Below are 26,425 nucleotides of genomic sequence, written 5' to 3'. Positions count from 1 at the left end.
CATGCCACGCAAACAGCTGAGCTCTGTGAGGGCAGAGCCATCTTCAATTCCTCACAGCTTGTTTCTTTTTAGAGTGAAATCATATATTTTCATTTTCTTGTGGTGCTTCGTAAATTCAAGGATGTTTGGTATTTCTCCATTGGCTGGCAGCCCTGGGAACTGAGGTTTGGCCTGCACCACATCTTCCCCTTACTGGTCTCAGAGGCTGACGAGGAACCAGCGAGGTCCCCACCACCAGAGCACCTCTGCTTTCATCAGCTTTGGTTTTGAGATTCTATTTTGTTTAGGGGGAACAAATAGCTCTGTGTATGGGGAAATGTTAGGAAAACCATTGCTTTCATGTACTTGGGGATTCTCTTGAGTTTGTAATCTGCCGTATTATGTCCTTGCCAGCCTTTACCATTTTCCGTTCCTTCTGATTTGGGGATGGCTGAGTGTCTGTGTGTTAGGCTCTTGTTTTTTCGAAGACCCTCAGGGAGAGATTTCTCTTGCGTCTTAGAAGTACCAGGTTGTCTTCCTAAGGTAATAGGTTTGTTTATATCTTAGAATCTTTTTTTAATAAAGTTTCCAGCCTTGCTTTGCCCTCTAGAAAATCCAAAGCTAAATACGTGTTATGCTTTTAGCAACTAACTACAGGACGGCCTTTCTTCCTGTGGTGCTCTCACCTCCAGATCTGTCTTGTTGAGTTGTGCTTTCAGCAAGCTTTGCCTTTGTAGCTTTAATGGTCTCAGTCCTTCAGGAGCTATAGCATACACTGTGGTTCCATAACCACAGATCTAGAGAGCCATTTTGATAGCATTTGAGAAATGAGTTAAAATTAATGTGTTATTCTAGTTTAAACTATTTCTAATTTGAAGATGAGGTGAAAGGTGGAAAGGAGGGGTGCTTTAAAGTGATAGTTTATATGAAAAGCTAATAATATTGTCCACTGATGTTTGAATGCTCAAGACATTGATTGAAATGGTAGCACTTGGAAAAGATTAAAAGTATAGGTGACAGGTTTTCATACTTACCCTGCTGCTGTTGACATTGCAGGTGGAAGGCCGAAGTAGACCTTACTGTGAATATCAGCAAACACCTTGACCCTCTCCTTACTCGGGGTAATAATGTTACTTCCAAAGGAGGTGTTTGAAGTCTTGCCCTCTGTGAAGTGTCTCTGTACCAGGAGTAGAAAATTAGCACATAGCCGCTATGGAAGGCAGTGTGGAGGTTCCTCAAAAAGTTACGAATAGAATTACCATATGACCCAGCAATCCCTCTCCTGGGTATCTACCCAAAAAATCTGAAAACATTTATCCATAAAGTCAAGTGTGCTCCAATGTTCATTGCAGCTTTATTTACAGTGGCCAAGACATGGAAACAACCAAAATGTCCTTCGATAGATGAATGGATAAAGAAGTTGTAGTATATATACCCAATGGAATACTATTCGGTGGTAAGAAAAGATGAAATAGGACCACTTGTGACAACATGGATGGATCTTGAGAGTATAATTCTAAGCGAAATAAGTCAGAAAAAGCAGAGAACCATGTGATTTCACTGATATGTGGTATATAAACCAAAAACAACAAAAGAACAAGACAAACAAATGAAGAAACAAAAACTCATAGACCCAGACAATAAATAGTTTAGTGGTTACCAGAGGTTAAGAGGGGAGGGGGTGGGAGATGAGGGTAAGGGGGATCAAATATATGGTGATGGAAGGAGAACTGACTCTGGGTGGTGAACACACAATGGGATTTATAGATGATGTAATGCAGAATTGTACACCTGAAATCTATGTAATTTTACAAACAATTGTCACCCCAATAAACTTTAAAAAAAAAAGAAAAGAACATTAGCACATTTTGGCCTAGAATATACTAGATGCAATAAATACAGTTTGTGAATTAATTTAATTTGGAGTAGAAGTTTGGTTATACTCTACATGTATCTAATCAAGGTAGTATATTGCTTTAATATCTGGGATTTGAAATTAATCACCATGTACTATTAAAATGAAATAGGGAAATTAGACTGCAACTGAGTAATCATCTTAGTAAAGCAATAGTTGCAAGAACTGATTGGTTCTAAAAGTCAAGACAAATATTACAAAGAAAAGTATTGAGAGACTTCAATCGTATGTCAAATAAGATAGGATCTTTTTTGCAGGAAATAAAATTTTTGTAGATGTGATAAATAACAAGATTCCACCACTGGAGAATTACACCATATAGATAGTTACTGTTACCCTTCTTATATTTTTGGTTGTTGTTGTTGTTGTTGTTTTTGTTGTTAATCCTTCTTTATTCTTAGCACTAAAAAGGAAGGTGGGTCTGGTTTCCTTCTGTTCCTTGTTTTTGCTCTTTAAGGTGGCATTATAGTATACAGATTTTTGGTTTTTTCTCTCTAATATTTGACTTATTTTTAAAGCCATTAATAAAGAAATACACTAAATTTAAAGTATCACCTGTTTTATTGGATTTACCTTAGAAACTTATACTGATGTGTTTAGTTAGAATGATAGGATTTTTATTGCTAGTATTTTTTCTTTTTGTTTTACTTTGTCATAAGTAAAATTAAACTTAGCTTGAATTTGCATCTGTAATAAAGATTGATCATGGCTGAATAAACTTTCATTAGCCTCTTCAAATAATACAGTTCACTTTTAAGGATTTCAGTTTCCTCGGTGTTCTTAACTTTGATTCTAAAATGTTGGTTGCCAATAGCTCTGTAACTGTGTTACTACCCTATGTGTTGAAGAACTGAGTAAAGATGGATGCTTAAATTTCCTTTGGTTGACTAAGGACTTTGTTGCTTTTCTAGATTTGGGAATCTAAATCCCCTTAGGGCTTAATGCTCGCTGAGGAGCTCAGCACAACTCAAAATAAAGATGAAAACTGACCAAGGCGTCTACATAAAATAATGCTGTGGAGTACTGACCTTTATACCATGAAACTTGGGCAAGGACACTTGATCGTGTCTAGTTGTACCCTGAACTGATTACAGATGTTTGCATAGTTTACAGTGACTATGCAAGTTGCTAGTTGGAGTGTTTCTGTTGAAGAAATATGTTCAAGTTCTTTTTATTCTCCTACTGTTAAAATGTCATTCAGCAAACTCTCTGTCTTTAAAAGGAAGGTTAGTACTCAGAACTAGAGGCACAAGCTTGATGAAGCCTGGATCCTACCCTTGAAGTAGCGTGTGACCTGTATGTGTGCATTAAAACTGAAAGACTAGCTAGGAGGAGGCAGTTCCAGGACGTGAAAAGAAAAACAAGTACATAATGTATTTTCTAGAGTTTTGTGTCTGGACTGAGAGCCTCAGAATTGGCTATGGGTCCTTGTGCAACTTACCTTTGATTATTTTAACCCCTTTCCAACATTTAAAGGATTTTATAGCCTTGTGTCCTCTGCTTCCCTATCCCAGGGAAACCAAAGAAGTTTAGCAAAGAAATGAAAGTAATCAAGTCCAGTCCATGATTTGGAACTTCTCAAAGAATTGGATTATAGTTACTAATTAAACACATTCTAACTAATTTAGGAAAATATTAAATATAACTTCAAAAAAATAAACACAGAAGTACCATATGATCCACTTCTATATCAACAGATACAGATGTTTTTATATAATCCATAGTTACCAATTTCATGTCTCGGTATATATATAAAGAATTGAAAGTAGAGACTCAAACATGTTCATAGTAGCATTATTCACAATGGCCAAAGGTGGAAACAACTCAAATGTCCATCGATGGACAAAATGTGGTGTAGTCATACAATGGAATATTGTTCAGCTTTAGAAAGAGTGGCATTCTAACACACCATATATATAATATATATATATATATATATATATATATATGTAATATATATATGTATATAATAAAGCAGGCATTACAGTAAGCTGTTTCTAAGGTACTAGGATGCCCCTTTCCCATGCCTAGCTGAGTTGTAGGAATTGTGTTAGAGTTCTTCTCTCTATGACAGGCAGATGGTAGGGGTGAGAGGGAGACTGTAGGTGGCCCTGGGACCTCCTGCATAGGGGCTCCACAGGGGCCTCTGGCGTCTGGCTGCACTAGCCCTTGAGTCATTGTGGCTTGTAGACAAACGAAATGAGCTCTGCAGCAAGACAGACTTGACACCATTGGACTGTAGCTTTCCGTAGGACAAAGTCCACAGATGTCCTCTGGAGACAGGAAACTGCTTTGAGGTCTCATAGGTGAGCCTGTGACAGGTTGAGAGTGCTGCAGGAAAAGATCCTTCCTGGCAAAGCTGATGTCTCCTCCGTAGCTCTAAGCAGTACTCTAGGTGTGCAAGCAGGAGTGGTTCAAGGGAAAGGTCAAAGCCAGTTTAGTAATCAAATTACATGTCAGTTTTTAAATTGTGTGTGTGGTTTGTTTTTTTCTTTTGATAATCATGCTAACGTGATAACATCCCTGAACATTCTCTGAAAAATGGTAACCTTTATCCTGTTGTAGGCAAGTTAGTAGATAATATATGTTACAGCATTGAGGTGGATAGATACAAATACAGGAATTTGAGATGGATGTGTTTACGCACAGTGAGGAAGCATGTACATATGCACGTAGGGTGTTTTTTCCTGAGCTTTCTCTCTGCAGGACTAGGAGTGCTAGTGGTAACTAAGTACTGACTCATCTCTCTGCCCAGATAACTGTACTGCCTTTCCTCCTGGATTAATAATGCCTGAAGTAATGTGAAGACTCTTTGGAGCCCGTAAAATGTAATAAGCGATTAGGTCTGTGTTGGGAATTATAGCAGCCCTTGATTTTCTTTCTTTTTTAAACTGGCTTATTATACATTTTCTGGCCCCTGGAAGATCTTTCACATCCCTCTTTTCCTAGGCTGAATTTTCAGTTGTTACAGACAGGTAGGTGAGCTGCTGATTCTTTTTAATCTTTCTCCTTTGCCTCCAACATTAAGTCCATATTCTTTATAACTTGGTGTAACCCTTAAAAGGCTGATTTCAGCCTCTTCTTTTCCATCCTGTTTGTTTTAATGATAAACCTTCATCAGCGTCCCCTGACTATAGCCATCTCCATGTCTTTGCTAATGGCATAGTAACAATTATCTTCAACGAATATTTATTGAGCACTTACTGTGTGCAAATGTACTTGTGCACCAGTTAAAATCGAACTCTATGAAGTCGTAAGCAGTGTTACCTGGAAATGTTCCTAACCTTCTTGAAGATATTTTTTACCATTGACCACTCATTTACTTACCTTTTGCTCTTTAGCTTTCCACACGGACGGGTCTTTAGCACTGCAGCAGGCAGGCAGCTAGCTGTGTGTGATTGGAGGCAGCATTTGAGGAGATCATCTGGTGGGCCTGGATGTGATCTGAGCATGTGCCCCCCTCGCCGCTCAGGAACCCCAGGCGGGCAGTGACACTGTCTGTTCCTTGGGTTTTCGTCTTGCAAGATGAAAATGTCTTGAGATGCGGGGCGCCTCTTTGCCTCCACGTCTCTGACCTCTGATTACCCCCACTGAGAAACTAGTGTGATTGATCACTGGGATTTCCCGTCTTGCATTTGGTGAAGAATAAGGAAAAAAATAGGAAGAGTGTCAATGGGAGGTCCATTCTAAGGGAAGATTATTAACCAGAATGTGGAAATTTTTACTATCCTGAATGATATTAACTGGAAAATTATAAATACAAATAATACAAGAACCCACCATTAAACGATTTCCACATGTTGAGAATATTTAACTGACATTGTGAGCATGGTTCTTTCCTTGAGTGCCCTTTTGTAAAAAGGAAAGCTGTGTGATCTTGTCAATGTCTGCCAGCACTCCAGGACCCGCCTGCTGAGTCCCAGAGCCTGAGTTTTTACTGTCTCCTTTGATTTACTCACTAACTTTGTTATTGGAGAAAAGCGATATTATGTTGAACATCTGAGTATTTCTAATTTCTCTATATTTCTGATACTCTTCTTTGTCTGATTTAGCATATCCCTATATTCTTTCCAATGTTCTTCTTGTAATTATCACTTTTTTTCATTTACCTGTTTCAATTATTTGGACTTTGATGACTCTGATTTGGAAGAAATGTTACTGCTCAGTTTTCTGACTTAAGCTTTTTCCTTTGGGTTACCCTGAATATCCTGTTTCAGACCACAAGTTTGCTGCATCGTGAAAGATACCAAACCCGTTTGCCCTAGAACAGTGTGTGTCAGATTCACGTGGGAAAGGCCCTGTGCTGCAATCCCAGAACCGAGGTAGCTGGGAATTGGCCCAGGAAACATTGTTTTAAAGCTGCCCCATGATTCTCTTGTGCAGTCAGGCTGAGAACCCCTGCTGCAGATGGCACTTAGCCATAAACATTGCACTTCATGTATCAAACATTACATTATTGTGTATCTCTTGGTTCATAAGTCTTTGGTTAAAGTTGGACTTATATATGTTTTAGGAAATTATAATTAATTATCTAAAGTTTACTTAAAGTTACATAGTCTAATTGCTACTTTTTATCTCAAAATAAAATTTTCTTTTTTAATCTCATTGCTTTTTTGTACTTAACATTTTTAAGTACATTGGTTCTCTCTGAATAGTTAGTTATTAAACAGAATAATTTTAATTGAAGAAACCACAGCTTGTTTTTCTGTTGATTTTCAAAATGCTCCCAAATTCTATGTACTCTTGAGTTTTTAATTCATTTCACAATTTTCTGTTCATCTACCTTTAGTATGAATCTAACATTCTGAATCATTTAATGGTTTCAAGGAATTATTCCTGTGCTTCAGGGACTAAAATGGGTTTTATACAGCCTCCATTCTTAGGGATTCTTTTTCTTTTCAAAGTGAGTTGTTTGCAGTTGGTGTTCCCGAGTGCTAATACGGTACCAGCCCCTGGCCCAGGCTTGGCATGGCTCTAGCTCGTGTTAGGTAGCTGGGATGCAAATGGTCGTGCCTGCAGCCTGAGGCAGGGAGCCTGGTTAATTCCTAGGAGACGATGTCAGAGACGCGTGAGAGACGCAGTGTGGGGAAAACCTTAACTATTAACCTGACCATTTTGATTTAGGTTGGTTTGGATTCTAGTTTTATAAGGAAAACACTTGAATGAAAGGTTTAAGGAAAGCTATTGTGTGGCCGTGGAGTTGGCTGCGGTCAGTGTGCAGTAGCAAAACCAGAAGCTAGAGAAGCAGTGAAGCTGACCGAGTAGTCAAGATGTAGAACAGTTACTGTGGAAATCGGGCGAATTGAGAGATCAGTGCAGAGGGGCTGAGGAAGGGGGTATTTGGAGGTAAGTGCAGGGCAGCCATCATGCATCTGTCCCTTCTTGTTGTCACTTGAGGGGAAGGTGTGACCCCCAGGGTCTGTGACCCGCAGATCTCTAGCCATAGAGTCAGAGCAGTGACCCAGGGTCCTGCTTGCCCCTCAGACCACCCTCAAAGGCAGGGAGTCAGGGAGGGGAGACTTTGACGCTGTTGAGAATGCAGCTCAGGTCCATGAGCCCCGGAACTGCAGGTTTACTCATCTGTCAGATGCATCCAGCGTCAGATGCTGTCCTGGGTCCGGCACAGAGGTGCGCTCCTCACGCTCAGTGTGACGAGTCCAGGTTGGAGCAGCAGGGAAGCCCAATCTGTGGGCACTGCACATACAGTGTGTTCTCAGACTTCTTCAGTGCAACCCACAGTCAGGGATGTGTTTTATCTGGTGGACAAGGGTACTGGTACGCATGCGATGGTCTCTAGTTTCTCCTAGTCTGTTCTGTTTTAAATAAATGCTGATTGCTATCAACAAAATTGATTTTGTGTCCCAGAGCTTGACAAGCACTGTTGTGTAGGGAGAGAGAACAGCATTCATCCATGCCTAGACACAAAACTCCAGAGTTGATTTTCAGAGTAGGTGGAAATGACTAGAAGAAAAGGACCTAATCTAGACTGAGCATGGACGACAACTGCTCCAGCCGCTGGAGCAGGACGGAGAACCACTTACGTGCCTTGGAGCGCGCACACAGAATGCTTGGCTCTCACCTGTTGGAGAAGCTTAACTCAGTTTCAAGAAGCCTTGAGGCCTTTGCTTTGGAAGCCCACTCTGTCCCTGACCCCTACCTGTCCAGTTTGGGTTGGGGCAGCAGTGTCCAGGCACTTGACAGTGGGGCTTGGGGGGACCCCCTGCCTGACATTAGGAAGCTCCTCCTGGAAGGAAGTGGCTGATGAAAAACCAAGCGCTCTCTGAATGTGGGGCTTGATGGCAGCATTTCCATCCTTATTCCCATTTAGCAGTTGCTGGCTAGTTTATGTATTTCTCTTGAAGCAAATCGTTAGTTAGATGGCTTTTATTTTTAGGGCCAAGTCTAAAACATGGTTGTGAATAAATTCTTTGTTGAATCAGGTAAAAAGAATGACTTTGATACTGAGCAATGGAAAGAAAGCTTAGAGCCAGTTCTGTGTAATGCAACATAATACATTCCTTCAAATCATCACACTATGCAAAACCAGGCACTAAAAACCACAGGGCTTATGAGGGAAATGGTGTAGAGGCCCAACACTCAGAAACGTTGTCGTTGGCACATTTAAGAATAAGATGGGGCCCTAATAAAAATAGTAGCACAATGTGACGTGTTAAGTGGCTAAGAAAAACATAAATACTGCAATAAGTGTGGCACTTCATCTTGAAAGAGGCCTGTAGTTGTTGGAGGAGGTGGGTGACAGGAGGGCTGCAGCTCTTGGGCTGTTGTGAAGTGTGCTGGGAACTTGGATCTGAAATCACGTGGAAAGCTGTGCACCTGATGTGGGTGGGGTAGCTGTGAGAGCCGTGGGTTTTGTGTATTCTTGCCCAGCTGGATTCACCTGTGTGGAGTTGACACCAGCTTTCTCCAGACAAAACCAGGCATAAACACAGGTGAAATTTGCAGTGGACTCAAATTGTTTGTAATATATCAGTCATGTTGAAGCAAAGCAGCACTGACAAATCTCTTGTCTTTTTGAACACAGCTAAAAATGAGCCTATATAACCTTAAACACAGAGATTCCTATGGACAGGGAACTAATTGAAGCAGTTGGAGCAAAGAGACTTTTATAGTCATCTATAAAGGATTTATTTACTATGTTACGGGAAAAAGGGACGCTGATATTTAAAGTCTACTTCCGTGTTCATTTGAAAATTTTCTTTTAATGAATTCAGTTCGCAGATTATATAATCTGAATAAAATGGTAGGCTTTTGTACAGTTAAATCGGATTAGGTTCAGTGGGTGTAAATAATATTTTGAAATGTTAAACTCTGTAATAAAGGAGGGTTAATAATTCTGTAGACACTATAGTGCTTGCTCTCTTTGGGCTAAACAAAATAATGGCCATGAATATCACAGATGGTTAAAAAACGGTTTTGAACTTTCCTTGAGGTTGAGACCCATACTGCTTTGACAACTTATTAAATTTACCAACTTTTGATTAAACAACCCTAAACTGAAATGCACTCTGAGAAAAACCAGTAAATCTTTACCTATTTAAAATAATGTCCCAGAAATTCTCGTGTGGATTTTGAACTCAAAAGTCTGTTTTCAAGTGGTTTTTAATCCTAATTACATCAGTAGTATATTGTAGAAATTTACAAAATACCAAGGATATGTTACCCATATCTCTGTCACTAAGAAATAGCCATTAAGACTAAATGAGATCCCCAGTATCTTTTAACTTACATGATTGTTTGCTGTGAGGGATCGAGTTCTAAGACCAGGGGGTGGACTGCAAGATTGTTATTTATTTCATCACAGTTCCTAAGTCCCAGATCCCCAAACCCTTGGAATTTCCTAAGTGTACCTTGTTAGGTTAATGAGGTGACTTCTGGAAGCACCTAAGGATGGCAGCTGGTTGACAGTGGAGCTAACCATGTGATTAGAGAATTGGACTTTCTGTGCCACCCCACACACACCACCCCACCCACACACACACAACACATACCACCCCGCCCACACACACACACCTCACGGAGGGGAAAGGGGCTGGAACTTGAATCAGTCACCAATGGCCCATGACTTATTCAATCCTGACTCTGTAATGAAGCCTCCATAAAAACCCAGGAGGATAACACGGTGGTCCTGGGAGAACTTCCATGTTGGTGAACACAGGAAATGCAGGGAAAATGGCGCACCTGGACAGGCCATGGAGGCCCGTTCCCTTTCCCCAGGCCTTGCCCTACACATCTCTTCTGTCTGGCTGTTCTCAGTCATTCTTTAATAAACCCGTGATCTGGTTGTTGTTTTTTTTTTAAAGCCGTTAACATTTTTATCTATTTACATTCCTAATAAACTAACATGTAAACACTGTTAATTACATATACCTTTTATTATCTTTCATTTTCATTTCTTTAATGTATAATTTTGGGGGTAACAAAGAAAGGAACACAAGTTTTGGAATCAAATCTGTAACACCCACCTTTTCAAGTGTGCTGAATGGATTTAAATTAGATTATTTGTGTTAAGAGCTTGGCATGAGGAAAGTGTAATGTAAATTTGTTGGTAGTTGCCATGATACACTAACTGACTTGTATTTTAAAAACCTTCGTAAACATCATAATAATGGCTGCTTAATATATGTGAGGCCGTTATATACCTAAGTCATTTAAACATTTATTAATTAAATTTAGAGCTTTTTACAATTTTTCCATTTTAAAAGTAAAATTATTTGAAAAACCTTTTGTCTGAAAACATCCTCATATGATTTCTTTTCCTTTTGTTAGAATTCTGAAAGTGGAATTGATTACAAGAGCAGAGGTTGATTGACACATCTTATAAAATTGCTCTCTAGAAATATGCCACTTGATGTGTGTGTGCTCTTCACTGGCCCTGATAATTGCCATATTTTAAAAGTTTCCCTAATATGAAGATAGAGAGGATTGTTTCATTTTTACTTGTGAGATCAATTTTTCTTGTTTTGGTGTTTTTATTCCATCATACAAATTTTTCTGTGCACTTCCTTTCTTTTGTTTATCTTTATGTTTTATTTTGGTATATGGTATAGTGTAAATACTTAAATGGACCTTTTTTTTTTTTTTTTTTTTTTTTTTTTAAGGAAAATTAGCTACCCAGTTTTCCTTACCACTTGTTGAATGAAATGAATGGTCCATACCGACTTGTGTTGATTTTTAATGCAGATAGTGTCATCTTTGGAGTATTTCTAGGCTAATTCTAGTTGGTAATTTTCCCTGTATTAGAACCATGCTCTTAAGATAGCTATATAATATATAACTAGCAAGGCATATTTCATTCATTATTCTTTTCAGATTTTCTTAGCTCGTCTTCATCTAAATCTTAACCACTGAGATTGTGATTGGAAGTCTATGAGAATTAAAATTGAGAAAGATAGATAGCGTTACAGTGTTTGGTGTTAATAAAATAGGATTGTGATGCCATGAGTAATAAGTAAAATTGGTGTGTGGATTTGTTTTATGTCCTCTATTTCAAATTCTGACATCAGAGTTAAATTATCTTCACAAATGAATTTGGTAGATTTCCTTTCCTTGGTGCTCTGACACTGTTACTTTTATAGTTAGCTGTTCTTACCTTGCTTATCCCCAAAGTGGTTTTCAGAGATAATTCTTTCATTACTTTACTTTTATCTTTCCTTAGTAATTTTTCTCTTTTTGTTTCTGCTGTGTCAGAGATCAGTCTTTAAAAATTCATATTTTTCCAAAAAGTTGTCAATTTCTTGAAGATATCTAATGTATTTGCATAATGTATACAAACTGGTTTTATTCATTTTTGTTAGGTTGGTGTGAAAGCAGGGGAGGGTTTTTTTGGTTATTAAGCCAATCAATTACATTCCACTCTTAGTTAATTAAACTTGATATACAGTCTATGCCGGTTCATTTTTACCCATATATTTACCAGTTCTGGTGCTCTTTTTCCTTTGTAAATATCCAAACTTATGTCTGATAACATTTTGCCTTAAGAACTTCCTTTAACATTTCTTACAGTATAGGTCTGCTGGCTACAGATTCTGTCAGCTTTTTTGTCTGGAAAAGTTTTTACTTTGTTGTTTTTGAAGGGTATTAAAGCTTCATATATGCTGTCTAAGTTGACTTTTTTTTTTTTTACTTCATGCACTTTAAAGATGCCTATTTTTCCTTCTGCTTTGTATACTTTCGAAGATAAATATACATTGTTCTTATGTTGCTGGATCTGTTAACATTTTTTATTTTCTCTCCCTGCTTTGATGGTTTTCTATTTATCACTTTCAACAGATTGATTATGATGTGTCTTGGTTTGGTTTTAATTGTGTTTATCCTTATTGGTATTTGTTAAGTTTCTTGGGTACATAGGCTTCTGATTTTCACCAAATACGGAAAACTTAGCCATTATTTCTACAGATATTTTTTTTACCCACAAACATACACCTTTGTTTGGACTCCAATTGCATGTATGCTAGACTGCGAGATATTACCCACAGGGCACTTTGGCTTTGCTCGTTTTTTCTCTTCTCTATGCTTCACTGTGGAGAGAGTCTGTAGATATGTCTCCAAGTTCTCTGATCTTTTCTCCTGTCGTATCCAATCTGTTAAACATATCCAATGAAATTTTTACTTCTAACCTTCCATTTTCTCAAATGTTCATGTTATTGAGGTTACTTATAACAGTTTTAGAAATGTCCTTTTCTGTTAATTCCGTCATCTCTCGTTTTTGCGTCTGCTTCTATTAACTGATTTAATCTTGGATCATGGGTCCTATTTTTCTACTTCTTTGCATTGCATGTCTAGTAATTTTTGTTTGCTAAATGAGCATTGTAAGTTTTACATTTTGGGATGCTGGATTTTATTCAGTGCTTTTAAAAGTATTAGGTTTGTTCTGGCAGCCAGTTGTTACAGATTGGTTTCGTCTTTTCAAGGCTTGTTTTTAGGCTTTGTTAGTGGAATTCTAGAGTATCCTTTATTCTAGATTAGTATTAGTGGAACTGATCTAGCTAGTGCCTGTGCCACGAATCTAGTGCCTGTTCTGGGGCCTCTACCCAGTGCCCCAGGTATTCAGTGAAATCTTTCCACTCTGGCTGGTGAGGGCTTCCAGGCTTTTGTAAACTCTGGCTTTTATTCAATTTATGGGTAATTGTTTTCTGCCAAGCTTTGTGGATTTCACCCTGTCCATGCTCAGATTGGTGTAAACTCAGGAGGATCCCTAGGTAGTTCTGGAGCTGTCTGTGTAGTCCCCTCCTTTTCAGTACCCTGCCCCACAAAGTATAGCTTCCTGGGCCTCCTCATATCCAATCTATATTCTCAGTTCACATTTTTCTGGCTCTCTCTGGGCTCACCTCGTTTGTTCCCCTTCATCTTGGGAGCATGGTCCTACACCGCCTGTTGGCCAGTGTCTTGTACAGTTGTTTCCTGGTTGTCATTCAGTTCTCACTGGCAACTCAGGAGATCCAGATGCTGTTTTTCTGTTGTGGTTGGAATCAGAAGGTATAATTTATTTTTAGAGAGACATGCTTTTTTTTTTTTTTTACCTTTTTAATTTATTTTAAGTGTGTTTTTCCAGAAACCCTCAGCTCCAAGTCAAGTAGTTGTTTCAATCTACTTGTGGAGGGTGCAGCTCACAGTGGCCCATGTGGGGATCGAATCGGCAACCTTGTTGTTAAGAGCACTGAGCTCTAACCAACTGAGCTAACCGGCCACCCCCTAGAGAGACATGCCTTTGAAGCAGTGAATTCTAACAGGTTAACAATATATGTTTGAGGATATCTATTTTGCTTTCAAGAATGTTAGAAAGAAACCATTTATTAGGAGAGACACTAATATGGTTATTGTTTGTTTCCTAGCTGAATTTTTATGCCAGTAAATCCTAGAAAAGCATCTCGTAGTCTTTCAGTTTAAATCCTTAAGGAACTATCAGTTCACTGAGGCAACTTTTGCTTCTGTTTTCGCTGGAGCTGTTGGTGTAGTGAGTCACAGTTCTCACACAGTTCACATTATGGAGGGTATTTTTTCCTGAATCTCAGTGTTTACTTTTTAGTTTAGTCATTAGCAGTTGATTGTGCTCTAAAGTGCAGCTCGTACCATCCCCGGATTGGCACAAGGTAATCAACTGTATGACGTTCAGAAGGCCACTACCTTCTCAGCTCTAAGTGGAGGGAGCTGGACTAAAGGGACTTTAACACTTCTGCTTAAACACTTCTCTCTTTGAGTAGGCCAGTTAGATGTTACATGGCCCCATAGGTGGATAACAGAGGGTCTCGGGTCATATTGGGGTGGGTGTGGCAAGATCACTGGGTGTGAAATCAGTGGGAACTGTAATGGCATCAGTGAGCCAATACAGTTTTAACAGGCAGATGAAGGCCAGGTTCAACATTCCTGGTCAGCGTGAGCCAACATGAATCCATTTCTAATTTGCAGAACCATGGATAGCTCCATAGGACCTAATGCCTTAAAGAAAATGTTGGGCTTTTCCTGACTCACATATGAAGGCTACGTGCACCCCAGTAGCCTAGAAATCCTGCGTGCATGGGAGGGAACCACCAGGAAAACTTGGAGAATTAAGGAATGTGTGGCTTTGAAATAGGAAAAGAAATGACACTGTGAGGAGCAAGAACAGTTGGGGTATAAGGGGCTGATCCAAAGCCAGCAGGCTTTGGCTCAACCTCTTCCCCTGTGTTGCTGGGATCATTCTTACTGTGCTTAGATAGAGCACCAGTTAAAGATTCAGTTCAGGATTAGTAACTCTTAAAGACCGCAACAGCTCTCCCTTGCTATTAGCACACTGGTATGTGTAGTCTACAAGAAGCCCCCCACCCCGCCCCGAGAAGGTCTGAGCCCCAGCCTGTCTCGACTTATTTCGCTTTTGTGATGATACCACGTTCACCCCCAAGTCCTGTGGTCTTCCAGCTTGTGTCTGCATGGGATTATTTGCTCATCTTTCTGGGCAGGAAAATTATTATTGTCAGCCATCGCCTAAATATCAGTGTCCTCTCACCTGCATTTGTATTTCTATGTTCCTTAAAACAGCAAGAACTTAACAAACTCTTAGTTGGGACATTTATGTTTCTTACGTAACAATTTTGCTCTGTCTTGTCTTGAATCCTGTCGTCGGGCTTTCACCCTCAGCACTCTGCCGGAACGACTTGTCTGAGCTTATTAATGACTTCTGGCCTCCCCTCCATGACCTCGTCCCCATTCTTCGCCTCTCTGTGGTATATGCCACTGTGGACACATTCCCGTTGCCATGGCATCCACGCCTTCCTTTTGGGAAGCCTACTGTTGCCTTCCTGCTTCTCTGCCATCTCTGGGCCTTACAAAGGGCTCTCCCAGCACACTCATTGCTCTCTCTTCCCTTTGGAGTTCCTACTCTCAGTTCAGCCATCGTTTCTGGGCACCAGATCCCAAGTATTTATCTCCAACCCTGACTTCTCCTGCCCATACTTCTGGGCTCAGTAGCATCTTCACCTGAATAATAACCATGGATAAAGTCAAAATTCTCTCCCTCTCTTACCCCCTTCGCTACATCAAACTCCCTTTGGGCACCCCCTGTCTCTTGGACACCTAGGCTCAATGGTTCAGCATCATCCATGAGTCGTTTCTCTATACTTGAGAAATGATCTGGTAATGTTGCCTCTAGCTCCAGACTGGAGTGGATTGAGGAATGGTGGACAGAAGGAAAAGTGAGGGCAGCAAGACTAGACTAGGTCAGGCTGTGATGGACATGAGAACACAGGGCAGTGCTGAGAAGAAGAGCAGTTTAGTGGGGGTATCAGAGAGTAGAAGAGAATGGAGAACATTTTTAAACATATATGAGGGAATGATCTGATAGAGGAGAAGTTGGAGGCCAAAAGAAAGAGAAAGGATTCAGAAACACTGTCATACTGGCAATAGCTTATCAAATTCTCTTTCAGTTAGACATACTCTGGGTTACAAATCCTTATAGAAACTTATCCTGTAGTTTTGCCAGCAATGGAATGACAGAAGCCAAGGTTATGCATTGCAGCATTCTTTGCAATATCAAAAAAAATTGTTGAATATTAGTGTTTATTAAAATGTGAAGTGGTAAAATGAATTCTAGAACATTCATTCACTGGACTGCTGTGCAGCCTTAGGAAAGAATAAGAAAACTGACCTGATAGCCAACAATTTCTAAGATACCATCAAATGAATAAAAGCAAGGTATGACAAAACACTGTCTGGTATACTACCATTTGTGTTTTTAAAACGGGCTATGGAGGAGAAAAAATATTTATACTTTTATTTGATTTTATATACTGTAAACCAAAATCCAAAGAAGTGTGGGAATGGAGAGGCTTTATTCAGGTAAAACAGTTTGCAAACCAGGGAACTGCAGCCTCTGGTGGAAACTGAAAGTGTGCTCCACTGAGACAAGGGGAGGCTGCCTTTTATTGAGAAAGTTCCCACTGAGGTTCCCAGTTGGTCCAATTTTACGCAAATGAAGTTCCCAAATGTGTGCAGTTCTGATTGGTCAGTATAAATGTAAATGAGGATAAGTGGTCCACTCAGACAGCCTAAACCAGCAGGACATAGTACAGGAAGGCAAGAGTTCAGTCTGAACTGTCAGAGGGATAGATGGGGGAGGGGGGTTATCACTATGTGAGGGATATAAATGACAAATTTCTAACTATTACATTGTTTTGTACACCTGAAACTAATTTAAAAAAACACACAGAAAAAAAATAAAATTACAGTATCAAAGGTTAAAAAAAAAAAAAAAAGAATTCAGTGTGAGGTTCTTTCCGAGATACAGAGTATACGAGGAGCCCCTGTCAGCAAACGACCACTAGACTCTTATTATTTGTAAAATTTGGACCTGCCATTGATCACTGCGAGCCCTTCTCAGCAGATAAATTTCCTTCTCAGGGTTCACATCAAATTACTCTTCTCCGGGGTCCGTAATACATACAGACACTTTGAGAAGGACACCTGGAAACCAGACACATTGGCTAACTGGAGTAGGAGGTCCTGGGCAGATGGGGAGTAGGGGTGGTTGCAGGCCTTTCACCATGTAGCTTTTTATATTTTTAGATTCTTGAACCATGTACTATTATCTCTTCCAGTTTTTTTAAAAATTGAATTCATTGATTTAAAAAAAAAAAAACCTCCAAAGTATTTGTACCAATTGAATGAAAGTCACATTTTTTTATCTAAGAGATTATGTTACTTCTCTAAATGTCCCTTTGTGAATCTTCTTTGATGGCCTTAGCTTATTTTCTTTCACTTCGGAGGAAATGTTTCTGACTCATAATTTGTCATGTTCTTCCCCTCAGAGAACTTCTTTCATTGCTAATTTTTTTGGTACAGCCTGATCCAGTTTTCTTACATGTCTTTTTCTTTCTTCCCCTACCCAAAAGGCTGTATACACTCATTACCAGGTCAGATAATATGTAGACAATTCATATAAATAGGAGGATAATGATTTACCTGAGCCTTGAATTCTTACCTGACATTTCTTGGTAACCCTCTGAAAGTATTGAGTAAAACTCTTGAGTTTATCATAATAAATATTAAATTCAGGAGACCATATCTTTAAGACAGATTGGAAAACTAACCAGGTTGATGGTGAAGAGATGACACAGGAGGGAAAAATAGTGGGAAAATTTTGTAGCAGGAAAGAGCAATTGTTAGCTATTTAAAAGGTATTTGAAAATGCAGTAGAAGTAGGACCAGTGGACAGACATCATAAGGAGTCACATCCCAGGGCATCAGAAGAAAGAAAGAACTGGGTACCTCATGCAGGAGTGGTCTGCAGTGGTGGCCATGGCACCATGAGTAGGGTAGCCCATTAGAAATGGAGGATTGCATCATGTGTCTGTATAAGTCAATCTTGTGTTCAGGAAAGGAAATGGCAGATAACCTCGACTCTGATAATAACATATTTTCTTGAATTGATTTCCTTTTTTCAACTTCTCAGGCCTGGAATAGGTACTCCTCATGAGACCTATTCTCTTAATTCCATCCTTTGAAAGTCTCAAATTTTGTAGCTTCTTTTCAGCAAGTACCTTTCCATCTTTATTTTTTAGGCAAGATAATAAGCAAGAGGGTGATTTCCTTGCCAGACTTGGATGGAAAACAGATGCCTTTAAAGTAGACTTTACAAAAGTTCTGATTTTTAACTTCTTGCGTTCATACATTAATCCATGAGTTTGTAATGAACACTTTTACCTAATTCAAAGACACTGGGGAGTGAATTGGTAGCAGGGCATCACAGACCACTGTGATTTCAAACTCTTGGCAGGTACATCTCCGTTCATGGATGCGCTAACAGCCAATGGAACAACCAACATACAGACATCTGTTACAGGAGTGACAGCTGGGAAAAGGAAATTTCTTGAGGAGAGAAGAGACCAGCCTTTTGACAAGCGGTTGCGTTTCAGTGTGAGGCAAACAGAAAGTGCCTACAGATACAGAGATATTGTCGTCAGGAAGCAGGATGGCTTCACCCACATCTTGTTATCAACAAAGTCATCAGAGAATAACTCACTAAATCCAGAGGTGAGAGATGTTCCTGGGGCTGATTTGTGCGTCCTGTTTCTCCAAGCCCTTGTTTTCCACGCCTGCTCTGCCAAGTTGGCGCTCTTCTTTGTGCTTTTTCTCAATCTCCTGGGCCGTTTCCAAATAACCACCCAGAGGTAGGAAGCAGAGGTGAAGTGTGGTAGTCTTGCTCCTTGTAACACTTAGGACTGCAGTGAAGTTGAGACAGTATGTGTGTGTCGAGTGTCCGTCTTCCTTCTCACAAGTGAGGGCTGTGACAGGACCAGAGTGCTGCACGGGGGAGGTGGTACTCGTGCCGCTGTCTTCTTCCAGGTTAGGAGCTCTTAACCTGGGAGCGGGCCGGGGTGAGCCTCAGGGACCTTTAGCCTCCCTGAAGTCACATGTAAGATGTGTGTGTTCACTGGCTTTTCTTTAGCTTTCATCAGATTTCAAAGGGTTCTTTGTTCAGACAAGATTAAAATGCCCTGGGTCCCAGCCCCTTCAGAGTATTTTATCATCATTCCTAGTCAATCTTCAGCATTGCATGGAACTTACAGCTACAGCGATTTCGACATAATGTTGGTTGCTGCTAGTACCTGGTAAAGGTAGTTTTCAAGGATCAAGGGAGACTACTGCTTGCAAAGGTTCAAAAACTAATTCTATGAAGTATCCAAAATCAGAAGTATTTGAACCTGCACTGTACCTTACTTAAAATTTTAAGTTCTAGTAATTGTTTCTTTTCCACTTGTGAGCAGCTAGATCAAGTTTTTTTCCAGACAAGAAAACCAAACTACATCAAATTTGTATGTCTGGCCAGGGTCACATGACAAACCAGTTCAGGGCTGGTCCCCAGTGTTTTTTTAGATTGCAGAGCCCCTCATTGGTTACTTGTAAACGGTCATAGAGATCATTTCAAATAGTTTTGTGCCCTTCTAAAACGACTCTAAATGTGCTTGTACGGAATGCACCAAACTGTTAGGGTTTCTGTCTCAAGGGCGGCAGGCTGGTGTTAAAACAAAAAACAACAAACAAAACAGGAAACTGAACTAGTTTCTTTCAATTGGTTGAATGTGCCACCTGCTGTCCAAAGCGTAGAAATACCAAGTGGATATAACATGTGATTTACCTACTGAGAGCCACAGTGACTAGAATAGTAAGGTAACTTGGATTCACACATCTTTCTAACGATACTCTATTCATAGTTAGCTACGTAATTATACTCTCTGTCCCCAGCATTTCTGGTCTCTGGCTATAGATACAAGAAATTTGTGAATTATTTTAAATTGTGGTAGCTACAGGGAACAATATCAGCCTGTAAAGGCAGTTTCTGTAGACCAGATTTATTCCATAGTGAAGTGCTTTTAGGATTCTGTATGAAAACTACTCTTTGCCACTTTAACTTTTGGTGACTTTCAGGTAATGAAAGAAGTCCAGAGTGCCCTAAGCACAGCTGCGGCCGACGACAGCAAGCTCGTGCTGCTCAGCGCAGTGGGCAGTGTCTTCTGCTGTGGTCTCGACTTTATTTATTTTATACGGCGTTTAACAGATGACAGAAAAAGAGAAAGCACTAAAATGGCAGAAGCTATCAGGTATGCAGAAATGGTATTTTTTAAATGTTGGTTTGAGTGTTTTGCTTTTAGTGTACGGATGCCTGATAGAACGGACTTAAGCAAGCCCTGTGAACGAAATGTACGTCTCCTTCCATTGAGAAACATAAGTAGCGAAATTAATTAAATCATCTGTCTTTTCTGTGGGCCTGGCATAAATTACTGCTCGCCTTGAGCAAATAACTGATTTCAAGCCTGGCTCAAACCCAGTGAGCGCTCAGGGAAAATTTAATGATTAGAGTATACAATAGCGTCTGGTCAGAGTTGCCATTATTTGTAGTATGAGTGTGTTCTGTCTTCACCCTTTACATAAAGATGCATTCTCTTTCACATAAGATGCACTCTTTCACAAAGTAACTTAAACCATTTACTTGACTCTAAAATAAATTGGCTAGGCTTTGTGACGAGCCAGTTTCATAATATCACATGCAAAGTTTTTTTTAGTACAAGCAGTACGTATTCTTGTTCAAGTTCATCCTGAGTTTCAACTACACATAAAACTAGATAACAGAGTGAAAAGTAAAAGTCCCCTTTCTTTCACCCCACCCATGCACTGTTCATTTGTATGTCTTCCCCAACCTTTTCTAAACATTTTCAAATATGTGTCCCATACACACACACAAATAATAAAGCTTTATTTTTAGTTCTGTTAAGTAAATGAAATTATACTGTTGTTTTGCATCTTGCTTTTTTCATTTAACAGTATGACTTTAGATATTTCCATTTCCTCTGTTTATGAATTTTTCCACTGCTGTACCATAACAGTGCAAAAAACTTTTTGTAGAACCTCATAATTTTGCTATAAGCACATCCAGGTACATATTTTGTTTGTGTCCCTCACTTCTCATGCTAATCACTATATGCATAATTTAAAGTACCTAATTTTCAGGGCGGCCAATTAGCTCAGTTGGTTAGAGTGCGGTGCTCTTAACAACATGGGCCACTGTGAGCTGCGCCCTCCATAACTAGATTGAAACAGCTACTTGACTTGGAGCTGATGGGTCCTGGAAAAACACACTTTATAAAAAAAAAAAAAGTAAATTTTGAGATTAATTTTATTTGAAGTGAATGAAACCCAGTCACCAATCAGAAAGACCATTGTACTTCCTACCCACCTCCTTAAAATGATGTATCCCTACGTGACCCCAAAGGACCCTTCGTAATTTATAGAAGGATGAAAACTTACAGACTCATAGACTTGCAGAATGGCAATAAAGTTGGTTGGATCTTCTCCAAAACCCCCAGGTGTTTGGGGAGTTGAAGTTGAGCCTCTTTTGATAATTATTGGGCTCCAGGGAGCTGAGACCCTAGCACTGATTAGGGGCACAGGGCTTTGTGGTCCCCTAAACCATTCTGGGGGTTCACTTCAGGGTTGGTGGGGGCGCTTGCTTCTCTTTGGGTGGGTCTGGAGTCAAGCAGGGCATTGCTATCTGACAGACCTCCCAGGGTCGTTCTGATGGGCGGGGCTGTCCCTGACACAGTGCACAGAGGGGTCCCAGAGCCCCGTATTGCCTAGACCTTTTACAGCATTTTTAATAATTTTCAAAATTAATAATGTTTCTTCATACTATATACACATGCATACAGAGCATTGATCTGTTCCTTAATGTTTTTTAACATTACCATTTTTTTTAGGCTATGATGTAGTAGTAGATTTTCAAAAAATAGTTTGAAGTTTTATAATCTGATTGTAAGTATTATTTCTGGTCTCCTAAATAATATCAAACTTTTAGAATACTAGATGGGACCATCTTGAAATTAAACTTCTTGACCATGCACATAATTCCTTGACAGATTGTCAGTAGTACCTCTGAGACAGCTTGTAGATATTCCTAATTGGTAACCCGTTCCATCCTTTCAGGATGCATTTAATTTTCATTTTTCTAGTACAAAACATTATGCCTCAGGTGGTGACTGTACGTTTTCTGTAAGATTGCAGTGACTTTATACATAATACTGTGATTTGGGGAGGTCTGCTGTGACAAGAAAATACCACCTGTCAGCCATGCCTTCTACGTTCTGGCTCACTTCACTGTAGACATTTCCCTAAGCTCCACTTCTAAACCTTCTTGGTGCCTCAGCCCTGCTCCCAGCCCACTCCTCCAGTGTTGGATTGCCCTTGACAATGACTAAGGCTTGTATTGTTGGGATTAGAAAAAGCAGAAGAAAGATAGATCAAGAGAGAACTCATTTGTTGAACTTTCAGGTAACTTAATGTTTATTTTCATCAGCTACCCAATCCCATTTTTCTAACCCTCCCACTCCCATGCCACTCTCCTCTCTCCCCACAAAAAGCTGCATTAATATTCTAGGAAAAAGCCAGACACTCTTTTAGGGAAACTCACTTGGTGGTTCTTTAAATGAATATGTTTTTATCAAAGTCAATTTTTCCTAGTGTACTCTGTCAGGATCCGAAAAATAATTAGTTACACTAGATTCACTTAACCTTTACTCTTGCTCATTTGCATTTAAATTAATTTTTATATGTGTAAGATTGGCTTATACACATAACACTATTACTATGTATATATTTTTTTCTGTGGTGTCTTGTCTTGATTCCTTAAAACTTTGGGCAAAGAATATCATTGTAGCACGTTTTCAGAAGAAAAGAAGGAAATAAGATTAGATTTACACACTAGATTTGTGAGGTATCTGTTGTAGCTAATTCTGTTATCAGAATTGTTGGTGATAACCAATTTGAAAATAAATTGCAATGATAATATTTAGCACATTAGTGATAAATTGATTCTGAATCAGTTTATAAGTTAGGCTTTCAAAGGCTGCAGAAACTGAAGGACTAGGAGTGCCTCTCCCCAAAAGGGAGGGATCTTATACCACCAGAGTGAGATGTCGGAGGGATCTGGGTAGAGAAGACCCACGAATAAATGTGCCCCGAGCACCTGACCTCTTCCCCATCCAGTCCTATTCCGTGTATTCAAAATGAAGGGAGCGCTCAGCTGAGACATGGCAACGAACTAGCTATTAAAACTTCAGATCCGGCTTACCTCATTTTCCCCAAACAATTAGACCATTGCTCTTATGTGATTTCCTAACTTTCTGGTGACATTTGTGAAGTAGTAAATGTTTTTCAAAAGAATGGATAGAATTTTAATTTTGTTTAATTTTAAGACTTTTAAAACTTCTTTTATGGCAAATATAGTCTTATATAGTCTCTTTTCTTCCCTGTCATACTCTAATTCAATTTGTAGATAATTCAGAGGAAACTGAAATTTAAATTCAGTATGTTGCATTGAGCACATTTGAACTTTCATGCATTTTGATTTTAAGTTTCAAAATACACTTGCTTTACGGCCAGCAAAAGCATTGACCAGCCCTCCTTAATGTGGGGCTCCCGAGAGCTTCGTCCCCAGCCCTGAGGCAGCTACTGCCTACCCACCTCTGAGCTGAGGGTGCAGCACCCCTGACTAAGCTTTTCTGGTGCTGGGAGGTTTATACTAAACAGAAAAGCATTTCTATGAAGTTTTGTTTTTGTGTTTTTAAATAAAACCGAATTCTCTGTGGAGTATGCTCATTTCTGGCGTCTCAGAGCCCACATGCCAGAATGGCCAGGTTATGTCCTCTACAAAGGGAAAATGGTCTTCACTCCAGAGGGTGCCGGTTAATCTATACCTCTCTGCAAAACAGCATGCAGATCATTCCAGGCAAAAATAAAATAAAATCATCATCTTAGGGGGGAAAATTCAGTTCCAAAAATGTTTCTCCAGCCTGTGATTTTACAATATGTTTTTAAAAGCAAACTTAATTCTTTTATGCAAATATAACATGAGCGAAAACACCGTTACATGGAATAATTCATTCCTTTTACCATTTCTCTCTAGAATCATTATACTGTTTTGATCATTTTTTCCCTGCTAATCTACCATCCCATCCGTGGTTTCCAGATGTTCACATGAGGCAGATATGAAAGTGGAGCTACTCCAGGGCACCTGGGGAGACACACTTTGAAAATGTCTGCTTTATGTCACGGAGACAGTTCAGCAGTTACTTTTTCAACAGTCATCAGTAACTGCGCATAGAAAATGTATTTCCATCATGTGTCACCCAAAACCCTTAGAAGGTGGTGCAGCTGAAGTAGCTTCCTGTAGATTGTGTACAGTTATCTCAAGGGCCTATTTCAAAGGCTGTGTGGCTCTCTTTGTATCATTAAAACCCATTGTGATCTTTCTAACAGTGCCGCAGGCTCTTTCATTTAGAAAGTCTTAGTATAACTCATTCATTTGAACCAGTTAATTTTCGCCCAGTGTAAAACTCCATCGGACCTTGGGGCCAGGCTGAGGTCTGCGAGCTGACAGGCACTTTGAGAGCAGTCCGTGGAGCTAGGCTTACTCTCTTCCAATCTCTACAATCCCTGCTCTCCCCTGTTCTTCACACCCTCACACCTCTACACCTCCCCAACCTGCCTTCATATCAGTTTTGGCAGGGAGATTATTAATCTAAGATGCTGAATCGTGATTTTCAGCGATACTCTGAAAAGATTGCTCTAGGTTTTATTTACTGAACTATAGAGTAAACCCAGATTATTTTCAGTACCAAAGAGCAGGAGTCAGATTTAGAATTTAAAATTCTATGATTATAATCTAGAACTTCAAACTTCCTTCAAGGAATTATCTGGTATTGATTTTGGTATGTATTTGTCCCTTTCTTCACCGTGTTAAATCATCACAAAAAGCAACTTCTGAGCATAAAGCGAGATTCTCGTGGTGAGAAGAAGATGCATGTTCTCAGCATGTTGTGGCACCATCCTACCCTATATTGAAAAGCACCCTAGTATTCCAAGCTGACCCTAAAACACATCTAAAGAATAGCATTGGCTCGGTTTTGTAAAATTCCACATCCTCTCTGAAGGCTGCCGTACCCCTAGTCGTGCTCTCCTTTGAAATCCTGCTATAATCGTATTCCATAGCACACAGTGGAACATGGATGGTGTCTCGTTTCTGCTGTTCTTGTTTGGATCTCATATGTTAAACAGCCTGTGAGCTTCTTGTCTCTGCACCCCACAAGCCATTCAGTCTCGTTCTGTATTAACTCAGGAAATATGTTTTCCAAATAATGAGTGAGCTCTCTGAAATCACATCTCAAGCCCAGACCCCGACCCCATGGTTTTTGGCCCCAGTCCTCTCATCTTTGCTCAACACCGGGCAGTGTTAATAGTATGCCTCGTGTCAGGTTTTCTCTGGGAGAGCTCCAAGACTGGTCATCTGAAGCCCATGGTGTTTATGGGGGCTCCTTATGTTTTAAAGGGAAGGAAAAAGACATATTGATCGTAGAACCCATGAGCCACTGCAAATACATAGCAATCTTTGGCTGTCTAGAATGACCATAATCTTCACATAGGTCATTCACATTTCTGGCGTGGCAGCCAGGGTATCATTAAGCCTTTACAACTCACAGTAAATAAATCCATCGTCTACCACTTGTGAGGGAAGGCCCTCAGCAAAACTCATAATGATTTCCACAGAGTTTATTTACATCTTGGTAAATTGAATTCCATAATAGTAGATTTTTTGTTGCTCAAATACACAATGTTTTGAGTAATTCCCCCATTTATTTTTTTTATTTTAGAAACTTCGTGAATACTTTCATTCAGTTTAAGAAGCCTATTATTGTAGCAGTAAATGGCCCAGCCATTGGACTAGGAGCATCCATATTGCCTCTTTGTGATGTGGTTTGGGCCAATGAAAAGGCTTGGTTTCAAACACCCTATACTACCTTCGGACAGAGTCCAGATGGCTGTTCCACCGTTATGTTTCCCAAGATTATGGGAGGAGCATCTGTGAGTACCTCTTTTTAAAAAATAATTCTAGAAAACTTCCTGAAGGAATCTAGTTTGGTTATGGTTTTCAAAATATATACAGGGTGTCTTTCTGTGGGGACTTTCCATCAAATGCATTTGTAATTCAATTCTTGTTCATTAACTCATTCTTAATTCATGAAATCATAGGATGTTTTCATATTTTGGTTCATAGAACATTTATTGACACTGTTTTGCATCATTTGTTAAAAAAGGACCTCATTCTCTGAGGAATCTCTGTCTGTGTAATTAACACTGATATCCACTAGTAGTAAATACCCAATTTCTAAATCAGACAACAGAATTTGCAATCGAAAAGTTTTTGTTTTGTTTTTTAACCTAATAACCTAAAAGCTATACTGAAGTGAGAGGAAGAGTGACACATCTATCTATCTCTTTAAATCAAAAGGTAGAGATGATAAAGCTTAGTGAGGAAGGCTTGTCAAAGGCCAAGACAGGCCAAAAGCTAGGCCTCTGTGCCAAACAGCCAAATTGTGAATGCAAAGGAACAGTTCTTGAAGGAAATTAAAAGTGCTACTCCAGTGAATCCACAAATAATAGAATGCAAAAGAGCCTTATTGCTGGTTTAGAGGACGTTTTAGTGGTCTG

At 39.6% G+C, this 26,425-nt stretch overlaps 1 protein-coding gene across 5 annotated transcripts in view; it reads left to right on the top strand.

The window, feature by feature from the left end:
- The window catches only part of CDYL (chromodomain Y like), a 182,881-nt gene that overhangs the window by 144,455 nt on the left and 12,001 nt on the right, over positions 1-26,425 (top strand). For 3 of the 5 annotated variants that reach the window (XM_033115267.1, XM_033115263.1, XM_033115264.1), the window contains exons 3-5: positions 18,162-18,418; positions 19,814-19,986; positions 25,588-25,798. In XM_033115267.1, the coding sequence (XP_032971158.1) occupies positions 18,162-18,418; positions 19,814-19,986; positions 25,588-25,798 (641 nt within the window). The remainder of the gene's footprint in view (positions 1-18,161; positions 18,419-19,813; positions 19,987-25,587; positions 25,799-26,425) is intronic. The other 2 variants (XM_033115266.1, XM_033115265.1) reach the window with 1 other exon arrangement.

Source organism: Rhinolophus ferrumequinum, chromosome 9 (genome assembly GCF_004115265.2).
Source record: "Rhinolophus ferrumequinum isolate MPI-CBG mRhiFer1 chromosome 9, mRhiFer1_v1.p, whole genome shotgun sequence".
Lineage (NCBI taxonomy): Eukaryota > Metazoa > Chordata > Mammalia > Chiroptera > Rhinolophidae > Rhinolophus > Rhinolophus ferrumequinum.
The sequence above is the reverse complement of the archived record's forward strand: the minus strand, read 5'-3'. Positions and strand labels throughout refer to the sequence as shown.